The 11,899-nt window shown below is 43.5% G+C and overlaps 1 protein-coding gene across 1 annotated transcript in view; it reads left to right on the top strand.

Annotated features, from left to right (window-relative positions):
• Positions 1-6,360: 6,360 nt before the first annotated feature.
• The window catches only part of LOC104996010 (quinone oxidoreductase-like protein 2), a 37,986-nt gene continuing 32,447 nt past the window's right edge, over positions 6,361-11,899 (top strand). Inside the window, exons 1-4 of the mRNA XM_010850122.1 lie at positions 6,361-6,607; positions 6,689-6,797; positions 8,823-8,919; positions 11,204-11,262. Coding sequence (XP_010848424.1) covers positions 6,432-6,607; positions 6,689-6,797; positions 8,823-8,919; positions 11,204-11,262 — 441 coding nt within the window. The 5' untranslated portion in view covers positions 6,361-6,431. The remainder of the gene's footprint in view (positions 6,608-6,688; positions 6,798-8,822; positions 8,920-11,203; positions 11,263-11,899) is intronic.

Genomic DNA, 11,899 nt, shown 5'->3' with positions numbered 1-11,899 from the left:
GTATGGCACAATACCCCCTTTGTCTGCCCCGGATCGGTGAGGGAGGAAACAGTGGGTGGCCGGCCTCTGGCATCAGGCAATTAGGAGGCTTCTAAACTGCTCCGGTTCCTAGCTGTGGTCTCAGGCAAGTTTCTTACTCTGCATTCCCGATCTTTAAAAGAGTGAAAATAATAGTAACAGGACTATTGTGAGGACTAAGAAAATAATGCAAAAGCACTTAGTGACTGGTTTGTTCTAAGTCACCAGTAAGTGCTGGTTGTAGCAATCACTATTATCACTTGCATCACTGGCAGGATAAAGCAATTTGGATGACAGTGATTTGAAACCTATGAAGTATTATGAAAATGTGAAATATTATTATGTGTATTGTATTGTGTTAAATCCAAAGAGCTTGATAGAAAGGGCATTGAATAAGAAATCAGGAAAGCCAGGTCCTAACAGATCCTAATGCTACTTTAGCCAGTGACGTGCAGTGTGACCTTGGGCCAGTCCCTCTTCGAGTCTTCACTTTCTCACTTGTAGATGAAGCAGTTTTTTAAATCATCTTTCTAAGAAACTTGTTTATTTTTAGCTGTACTGAGTCTTCCTCACTGTGATTGGAATCAGGTTTCAGTAGCTGTGGCTCTCTGGCTCCAGAGCGCAGACTCAGTAGATGTGGCACACGGGATTAGTTGCTCTGTGGCATGTGGGATCTTCCTTGACCATAGATCCAACCCGTGTGCCATGCATTGCAAGGTGGATTCTCAACCACTAGACCACCAGGGAGGCCCCATTGCTTAGATCATTTTGATGAGCCACCCCAGCTCTGAAATTCTATTATTCCATGAATTTCGGTTCCATGAAGCTGATAAATTATGTCACAAATCTTACAGAATTCTTGGAATAGACTAGAAGGTTAATATGGCCCACATATATCAATAACCAAAGTCCGTCTCTGAGGTTGATGAAAGTTAACCCCAACTGCAACAGTCAGAAAGAGCAGTCTGGGGGAATCCAGTGAAAAGGCAAACTACAACAAAGCTCAAGACTCTTGGGAGACATCTTTTTGGTAGAAGATAATAACGTATCTCTAACGGCAATACTGCACTAGTCAGAAAAAAAGGATCAGATTATGTGTATCAGGCAGATGTGTTCTTAAACAGGAAAGTATGTGCAAGACCCTTTAACATTTTTGGATGTGGCTTTGAACAGTAAAGTGCTGGTAGCTCTCTTACACAGCTTGTGGGGCATCAGTCTTTTTTCCTTCCTCATGTCCTGAGTATCTACTTTGTGTTAGATGCGGTGGTAAACTGGGTTACTGAGACACACAGACTATTCTCAAGATGCTGACAAACTATTGGATAAAGCCTTTTAACCCTGTGAGCTTCTTTTACATGTTCAGTGTAGTCCTGCATGATGTTAATGTTGTTTATACATTGCTTTTCTACTATTCTGTGAAAGCATAGCTGTTTGTGTATTCATCTCTCTACCCTCAGCCTTCCAGCAGCTTCTGGGTGTTAAATATTATCTCTTCAAGTGAGTTGTACCAGAAGGAAGAGTCATCTGTTACTCTTTTACTTCCTAATGAGCCCTCAAACTGGTTTATAGGGCAATTATAGATGCGTTCTCTTTCTTCTCAGAGGACTGATTAGTCCAGATTTAGCTGCTTGTTCTCCCCCAGGACTCAAATTTTATTCTTCCTCCCCTCTTTCCTACCTTGTTGGTGGTGGTTTGGTGGCTAAGTCGTGTCCGACTCTTGTGACCCCATAAACTGTAGCCTACCAGGCTCCTTTGTCTATGGGATTTCCCAAGCAAGAATGCTGGAGTGACTTGCCATCTCCTTCTCCACTTTCATAACTTAATCCCACAGAAAACAAAATGACCAAAAATGATAACAAAAACTAGATAGTACTGTGTGGTGGCAGCACATTGATGGGTAAACGAAATACTTCTTTTGCCACTATAGCAACTACTATTAAATGTCTTATCACTTACCTTTGAAGTTCTTTGGAAAAATGAAAGTTATTTTGCATATAAGTGCTTAAAATCCCCTCAATTACCTGAGATACTTTCATTTCCTTCCAAGACTCTTCTAAAAGGGATGTCTGCTATTTTTTTCAGATACTGTTATGAATGTAGAATGAAGTATTGGTAGATTTCTTCAAACTCACTGATTTTCATTTTCCCTGAGGATGACAAGGATATTATGAAAATGACAATAGAAAAATTTCTTAAGAATACTTAATAAAAAATAAAAAACCTGATGCTTAAAGACACTTCCAATTATCTGAAAAATTGATACTATGTAACAGTGAGAGACTTTATTTTTTGGGGCTCCAAAATCACTGCAGGTGGTGACTGCGGCCATGAAATTAAAAGATGCTTGCTCCTTGAAAGAAAAGTTATGACAAACCTAGACAGCTTATTAGAAAGCAGAGACATTACTTTGCCAACAAAGGTCCATCTAGTCAAAACTATGGTTTTTCCAGTAGTCATGTATGGATATGAGAGTTGGATTGTAAAGAAAGCTGAGTGCTGAAGAATTGATGCTTTTGAACTGTGGTGTTGGAGAAGAGTCTTGAGAGTCCCTTGGACTGCAAGGAGAACCAACCTGTCAATCCTAAAGGAAATCAGTCCTGAATATTCATGGGAAGGACTGATGCTGAAGCTGAAACTCCAATACTTTGGCCACCTGATTTGAAGAACTCTCATTTGAAAAGACCTTGATGCTGGGAAAGATTGAAGGTGGGAGGAGAAGGGGATGACAGAGGATGAGATGGTTGGATGGCATCACTGACTCAACGGACATGAGCTTGAGCAAGCTCCGGGAGCTGTTGATGGACAGGGAAGCCTGGCGTGCTGCAGTCCGTGGGGTTGCAAAGAGTCAGATACAACTGAGCAACTGAACTAAACTGGAATACTCATTCAACAATTCAGTGATAAGCGTGTATTAGGTGCCTAAAAGTTGCATTGTGCAAAGTACAAACATAAAGGAGATTAAGAAATGGGTGTTCTTTCAAGGAGCTCAATTAAACATTGCTTGCTTTATGTAAATCAACTATAATTCAATACAAAATTGCTCACTTTATATCTTGTATAAATACTTACGGGAACTTCCTTGGTGGCTCAGATGGTAAAGAATCTGCCTCCGAGGCAGGAGACCTGGTTCGATCCCTGGGTCAGGAAAGTCCCCTGGAGAAGGAAATGGCAACCCACTGCAGTATTCTTGCCTGGGAAATCCATGGACAGAAGAGCCTGGCAGGCTACAGCCCATGGGGTTGGAAAGAGTCAGACACAACTAAGTGACTCTTACTTCACTTGATAAATAGTTAATATTTTACAAAATATTTTCCACATGTAAACTCATTTCATCCCAAAATCAATCCTCATTTTACATTTCATGAACTTGAGATTTCTTGTTGCTCACTGTTATTTGGTAACCAGAATATTGACTGCTTAAAAAAATAGTTTTGTTTCTGGTTGAACTGGATCTTTGTTGCTGCTTGGGCTTTTCTCTAGTTGCGGAGATGGGGGGCTACTCTTTGCAGCGGTGCTCACTGTGATGACATCTCTTGTTGCAGAGCACTGGCTCTAGGGTGTGTGGGCTTCAGCAGTTGCAGGCTCGTCGGCTCTAGAGCACAGGCGCAGTAGTTGTGGCACACAGGCTTAGCTGCTCTGCGGGCATGTGGGATCTTCCTGACCCAGGGATGGAGCCTGTGTCTCCTGCACTGGCAGGTGGATTCTTTACCACTGAGCCACCAGGGAGGTCCCAGAATGCCATTATGATGATGATAATGTTGGTAATTCTCTACTCCTTGTGGTTTGGTTTATGTACATAATGACTAAGAGTTTACAAAGTATTTCGTGGAAGATAATGTCTTCCACTTTCTCACCCTCCAGTCCTTGTTCCTCTTCTGCTTAGTTTGCCCCTGAGGGAGGTGGGGCTAAAATGACTACCAATTTCACCACCACCCCTGCCCCGCCCCTTGCCAGTGCTCTTAAGAGAACAGTGACCTTCACTTTTCTTAAATTCTTTTCCTACCAAAGCCTTTCTTTAGACCATAATTTTAGAAGTTCATTGCTACTTCATTTTTGCTTTCTAGTTTTCCTTTATTCCATTCCTGGTCATTCCATAATTCTGTGCTACCTTGGACTATTGTTTCCATCAAATAGAGAATTTAGCAATTTAGGGATTATTTTGCCTGATGCTTTCACTTTTGAGGGGAGGAACTGGACTCCACAGAATTGAGAATTGCCAAAAACACACAAATAGGTGGTAGAGTTGGGCTTGAACCTCAGAGGCTATATGCTCTTTGACCAGATGTCCTTTTTGAGGAGTTTATTTTTGTTTTTTGGCTTCTAGGCTTGCATGATATTAATTCTCCTACCAGGGATCAATCTAGACCTTCTGCAGTAGAAGCACAGAGTCCTAACCATTTGAACTGCCAGAGAATTCACCAGACTACCAAAGTAATGCTCAAAATCCTCTAAGCCAGGCTTCAACAGTATGTGAACCGTGAACTTCCAGATGTTCAAGCTGGATTTAGAAAAGGCAGACGAACCAGAGATCAAATTGCCAACATCTGTTGGATCATCAAAAAAGCAAGAGAGTTCCAGAAAAACATCTGCTTTATTCACTATGCCAAAGCCTTTGACTGTGTGGATTACAAAGAGCTGTGGAAAATTCTTAAAGAGATGGGAATATCAGATTACCTGGCTTCCTGAGAAATCTGTGTGCAGGTCAAGAAGCAACAGTTAGAATTGGACATGGAACAATAGACTGGTTCCAAGTTGGGAAGGAGTACGTCAAAGCTATACATTGTCACCCTACTTATTTAACTTATATGCAGAGTACATCATGCAAAATGCTGGGTTGGATGAAGCACAAGCTGGAATCAATATTGCTGGGAGAAATATCAATAACCTCAGATATGCAGATAACACCAACCTTACGGCAGAAAGCAAAGAAGAACTAGAGAGCCTCTTGATGAAAGTGAAAGAGGAGAGTGAAAAAGTTGGCTTAAAACTCAACATTCAGAAAACTAAGATCATGGCATCTGGTCCCACCATTTCATGGCAAATAGATGGGGAAACAATGGAAACAGTGAGAGACTTTATTTTCTTGGGCTCCAAAATCACTGCAGATGGTGACTGCAGCCATGAAATTAAAAGAAAAGCTATGACCAACCTAGACAGCTTATTTGAAAAGACCCTGATGCTGGGAAAAATTGAAGGCAGGAGGGGAATGGGACGACAAAGGATGAGATGGTTGTATGGCATCACTGACTTGATGGACATAACTTTGAGCAAGCTCTGGGAGTTGGTGATGGACAGGGAAGCTTGACATGCTGCAGTCCATGGGGCCGCAAAGAGTCAAACACTACTGAACAACTGAATTGAACTGAACTGAGGGTAAATACATAATTCATTAACATAGCTTAAGACAAACATAACGGACTGAACTGAAGACAAACATTTCCATAAGAAAAATGCATTGGTTAGCTCAAGGTTTGAGAAAAGTTAAGTTCAGGTGGAACCAGGTGTCATCATGGCAACACAGAATTTTAAGAGAAACCTCTTTTTAAATTTGTGTAGAGAAGGGGAAAACATGTAACACTTGTTGGTTACCTCCTGCACCTTAAGAGAGAAACAAAAAATGTCTGACACTTGCAGCCTATTTCCTCCGTTTGGAGACCCCCAGCTTTCCTGCCTGTTACCCTCTCAAATCCTAGTAAGATGTTGAAGGCAGCCATAAAGTCTTTATGCATTTAGGATTTTGCACATGCAGAGGTCCACCCTCATGGACCGTAGTTGTTTATTTATACCTTGTTTTGTTGAAGTATAGTGGATTTGCAAAGTTATATCAGTTACAGGTGTACAATATAATCATTCAATATTTTTTAGAGTTATTATAAGAAGTTAAGGGAAGAGTTTATATCAAAAGATGTGAGGTCAACAGCGTCAAATGTCCTTTTGAAGCAGTCAAGAAATAGTCTATGAACAGAAAATACTTTTGGAAAGGAGTACTTTGATAAAAATCAATAATTACCCCCAAAGTTATAAAATATTGGCGGTATTCCCTGTGCTGTACATTACATCTTTGTTTCTCATTTATTTTATACCTAGTAGTTTGTGCCTCATATTCCCCTTCCCCTATCTTGCCCCTCCCCTCACTTCCACTATTAACCACGAGTTTGTTCTTTATACAAGAACCTCAAGTGTGGGTTAAAAGTCTCCCGAATTGGCGACAAAAAACGATAACAAACGTTAATCTCCGGGAATCTAGTTCTATCTACTCTTTTTTTCCCTCCACCCTCCCTACACGCCCCGCCGCGGGCTCCACCTCCGGGGGCGGGGAGGGGGCGGTCCCCGGGGGACCAGGGGGCTCCGGCGCCCGGGGGAAGCTGGCGGGTGGCGCGGTCCGGGCTGTTGCCGCCTGCCTGGGTCAGTTCATGTCACACGCCCCCGGGCCTGTCGCCCGGCGCCCTCGCGCTCTTCCGGTCACCGGGGCGGGGCAGGCGGCGGCCGGCTCTTACTGCCGCACTCGGACCTCTCCCCTCTGGCGACACTTGCTCTGGGCCATGGCGGCGGCGTGGGGACGGTTCCTGTCTCGGGCATGGCTCTGCAGGTGCGACCTGACTCATCCCCAGACCCCTAAGGGCGGCCCCAGTTTCGGCCCCAGTAACCCGACCCTTGTTCCGCTTTGCAGAACGGCCTGGCAGGGCTGCGGCCGAAACTACCGCGCCGCGCTGTGCGCCGAGTTGAAGCGGCCCCTGGTCATTGAGGAGGTGACCCCTCGCCCTGTCCAGCCGCACGAGGTAGGTGACTGGCCGGGCCCCTGGACGACCCCTTCCCCGCGGCCTCCACTCATGACCTGCTAGTCCCCTTTCGGACTGAGTTCCCGAGTGCTCAGCTAGGGGGCGCCCGTGAGACTGGAGCACAACTTTCTGCTGGGCTTCTTGATGGGCCCTTTCCAGGGTCACAAAAGCCCATGCAAAGGGAAGATTGTTCTCCCAAACACAAATGTAGAAGGCCCCAGAGCTGTTGCCTCAGAAACAGAGAATTCTAAAAAAAAAAGAAACAGAGAATTCTGATTTGCACACGACTTTGCATAACCGCCTGCAAGTTATTGATTTAACACAGATAAATGGACTCCATTCTTTGCTTTCCCTCCTTCAGTTGCGGCATCTAATTATCTGCCCTCCCTCCTCCCCTCAGCCAGCCCTATTTCCATGATAATGTGCCTTGTGCCCTCCTCTGGTGTACTGCAGTGATTTGGGGTGGGTGGGATTATGTTAGTGTTGTGGGCATCTACCCACATTTAGGGAGGTGGAAAATGTGGTGGTCACTTTGGCTTTGCCTTTCGATCACCCTGGTGACACTCATCTGGTGTGGAGAATGAGACCGTCTGACAAGGTGAAACAGACAGTGAGTCTCAGGGTTGGAGACCCCTGGGAGGGGAAGAAATGTGGCTGCAGTCCCAAAGTATCACTAATGCAGACCCTGGGACTAAATGGATAATTTGGGTGACTGTAGGCTAGCAGCCAGCCCTGCTTCCTGGGATTCACATGCTGAAAGACATCCATGTTGAGTTAAGGTAGAGTGGCTTCAGGAATTTATATGTGCTATGCGTGTCAGCACACAATGTTTGAGACAGTCATTGAGAGAGCACACAAACAGGTTGAGAGCTGGGCTTCTTCGTTCTGTTATTTGCCCAGACTGTTGTGTCAGGAATTAGCTCATGAGAGTTGGGACTGTGTGAGTTTATCCATCATTAAATCTCCATAGTCTGGAATGGTGCCTGGCATGTGGCTGATGCTTAAAATATTGTTGAATGAATGCATTTTGTTCATAAAATATCTTCTCATCAATATGGTCACCTCTGTATGATATAGGAAATGTAAACAGATAAATGAATGTCACCGATTCTGTCTCAGCCTTCATTTCCTCCCATGATTCCAAGCCCTGTTGGGTTGGTATGTGACAGTAGTTCTTTAACTTCAGGCTGCATCAGACTTATCTTGTCAAAACAGGTTGCTGGTCCTCTAAAGTTTCTGATTCAGTAGGTCAGGGGCTGAGAATCTGAACATCTAACAAGTTGCCAGGTGACACTGAATCTGGTAGTCTGGGGACCACACTTTGAGAACCACTGCTTAACAAGGGTACAGAAACGGCTACAGGGCTGCCTCTGCTCTCTCTGTCATGAAACACACAAGCTGGGGAGTCTAGTTCTCGCTTCTAGAATTCCTGAATCCCACAACAGCTGATCATATTACCCTCTGCTTAAAATCTTTTAATGGCTTCCATTGTTCCATCTGTCCTTGGGTTGGGAAGATCCCCTGGAGAAGGAAGTGGCAACCCACTCCAGTATTCTTGCCTGGAAAGTCCCAGGGACAGAGGAGCCTGGTGGGCTGCAGTCTTCCGGGCCGCAAAGAGTCGGACACGACTGAGCAACTAAGCATACACTGGGCCTTTGCACAGGCCACTGCTTTTGTCTGTGCCAGGCTCCCCCTCCCCACTTTGAATAGTTAACTCCTCACAGTTCTTACTTCCCTCAAAGGTCAAATCTCCCCATTCTGTGCTTTCATAGCACCGTATATTTCTATCTAACATTTCGTGTAGGAGTTGTTGTTTAGCCCATAAACTTTCCTAATTGTCTGGTTAATGTCTGTCTTCTGTACTATACTCTTAGCTCCTTGTCCATTTTGTCTTGTGATTGTGCACCAGTACTTAGTTCAGTACCTAGCATATAGTGGACATTCAGTAAATATTACCATATAATTGAATGAATTTGTCTCCAAAGATGTGTACTGATCTGCCTTGTTGCTCTATTTCCTTTGCAGGTCAGAGTTAATGTTCATTTCTGTGGGATTAACTTTGCTGATATTTTGGCCTGTCAGGGTCAGTATCAGGAGAGGCATCAACTTCCCTTCATACCCGGTGAGTATGAAAGGGCAAAGTGATTGCTTCAAAAAGAGAAGATATAGAGACTTTTAAAAGAGCTGCCTGATGGACATGTCAGATCAGATCAGATCAGATCAGTTGCTCAGTTGTGTCCGACCCTTTGCGACCCCATGAATCGCAGCACGCCAGGCCTCCCTGTCCATCACCAACTCCCGGAGTTCACTCAGACTCACATCCATCGAGTCAGTGATGCCATCCAGCCATCTCATCCTCTGTCGTCCCCTTCTCCTCTCGCCCCCAATCCCTCCCAACATCAGAGTCTTTTCCAATGAGTCAACTCTTCGCATGAGGCATGTACACACTGCTATATTTAAAATGGATAACCAACGAGAACCAACTTTACAGCATGTGGAACTCTGCTCAATGTTATGTGGCAGCCTGGATGGGAGTGGGGTTTGGGGGAGAATGGGTACATGTATGGGTGTATCTGAGTCGCTCTGCTGTTCACCTGAAGCTTTCACAACATTGTTAATCAGCTATACCACAAAACAAAAAGTTCAAAAAAAATCATAATTGGTAAAAAAAAAAAAAAAAGATCCATGTGCTTCATGAGTAGTTCCATGGTGGTGTTTGCCTGCTATCAGTGGTGATTCAGATATGTCAGCTGCGGTACTTCCCTGGTGGTCCGGGGGTTAAGACTCCATGCTTCCAATGCAGGTTTGATCCCTAGTTGGGAAACTAAGATCCCACATGCTGTGTGGTGTGGCCAAAAAAAAAAAAAGACATCTCAGCCTCACTGCTAATTAGAATCACTAGATTCTAGTGGTTCTAGTGCTGTGAGGGAAGGTTCTATGACTGTCTTGTTCAACATTATCCTGCCTGCCCACCCTGGCCCCATTAGTACTCTTGTATCTGGCTCATACTAAATACTCAATAAATACTTGATGGATTGATTGATTGAAATACAGTTGACAAGCAATGTTATGTTAGTTTCAGGTGTACCAGTGACGTGACATTTGCATACATTATGAAATGACACTACAGTAAGTCTAGTAACCATGTGTCCCATACAGAGTTATTACAATATTACTATTTCCTTCTGCTGTATATTACATCTCTGTGGTTTTATTGTTTTCTAACTAGAGACTTGTACCTCTTAATCCCCTTCACTTACTTCATCCACCCCTTAATAAATACTTTGAAAAGGCATAAATGAACAAATAAAATTTTATGTATTATTATGCTCACCAGAATCCTGATCAGAATCATCAATGGCCATAGTCATTCTCTTTCATTCCTTGACAGTTCCTCAATTTTAATTTTTCAATGAAGGATCATAAACATCTGGTTGCAGCTACAACTCTCAGTCCTCACAAATGCATTCCCCAAGAAACCTAATATCAAAGGATCAGAAAGAAGATACAGAGTTTATCCATTTCTTAGTGGGCTCTCTGACTTGCATTATACTCAATCTGATTACATTTAGATCCCGAGTATGTGGACCAATGACTCATTTTTGTTGGTGAAATTTATTAAAAGAGATATAAGTATAGTTTGGTGTGTATCTATATATATACATAAGTAATATACAGTTATATACTGTAAATATACAGTACATGTATATTTTATACAGATAGACACCACTAAGGATACAGTGATTGCAAAACAGTTGCAGTGTTTTGGCCTTAGGGCATTTGGTTTTGCCTCACCAGTTGGAACCGGTTCCCTCTGTTTGTACTTGCTGACATGCTGGTTGAGGGGGAAGAGGTCTTACTCAATTGAGTTTTTCTTCTGGCAGCTCAAGTGGGAAATGTATGATCATCAAACTCAGAAATTTTGGAGGTGGAGGAGGAAAGAGCAGACAACACCAGTTCATCCAACTGAACCAAGTGCTGTATGCATGAATATAGTTCATGTCCTTGAGGGGCCTCATAGTCCAGAAGAGGAGACCTGGGAACAGATAAATACCATATGATGCATATTATCATGGGGGTGCTGGAGGAGCCCAAGGCCCCAGAGATCATGGTCCAAAGTACTTGTATACTCATGATTCTCTATTTTTTTGCCCATTCTTGAAATTTTCATTTGTGTCATGGTAAGAATGGAACTGCTATAGCTTTTCAAGTTGTATCATGAAATCTTAATTCACTTTCCTGTGTGTTGGGTATAACACTCCTATTCTTCTTCCTGGATGGGGTAGGGGGCAGAACACAAACCCTTTTGGCTCCAGAAAGCTCATAGGACACCCTGTCAATCAGAGTTTTCTTATCTCTCTGGTGCTGGGCTTTACAGATAACCTGATTTTTAAAATTTGTTTTAGGAATGGAGTTTTCTGGGATGGTACTGGAGACAGGCACAGATGTCAGCACGGTGAAAGAGGTAAATTAGTTGAATCTAGGGAACTGATGTGTGGGTAACTATGAGAAATAGTTTGTAGCCAGAGGGTCTTGCTTTTCCTGGACTTTGCCAGCAGACACCAAAGGCAGAGCGGGGAGAAACGAATTCTGAATTGAGGGAAGGAAGCCTGTCCTGGCTTAGTTAAACTTTTTATTACTAATGAAAGGCAGCACCTGGGTTTTAGTTACTGAAAGGATAGAGAATTCTCAAGTTTCAGTATTTTGTGAGAGAAATGAATACTGGGATTCTAATTCATATCAGTTTTTTCCTTTCTTGGTTAAGTCATCGTCCAAAATGTGCTCAAACTGGTTTGGCCGCCTGATGGGGGTTGTGTGAAAACAGCTGAATTATTTACTAAGTAGTAAAACTGAATAGATAATTAAGGGAAGCTGTGTCTTGCTGCTGCTGCTGCTAAGTCACTTCAGTCATGTCCGACTCTGTGTGACCCCATAGACAGCAGCCCACCAGGCCCCACTGTCCCTGGGGTTCTCCAGGCAAGAACACTGGAGTGGGTTGCCATTTCCTCCTCCAATGCATGAAAGAGAAAAGTGGGGGGAGGAGCCAAGATGGCGGAGGAGTAGGACAGGGAGAACACTTTCTCCCCCACAAATTCATCAGA

This window comes from Bison bison, unplaced genomic scaffold (assembly GCF_000754665.1).
Source record: "Bison bison bison isolate TAMUID 2011002044 unplaced genomic scaffold, Bison_UMD1.0 scf7180017864289, whole genome shotgun sequence".
NCBI lineage: Eukaryota > Metazoa > Chordata > Mammalia > Artiodactyla > Bovidae > Bison > Bison bison.
This window is presented reverse-complemented; position numbering and strand designations above follow the sequence as displayed.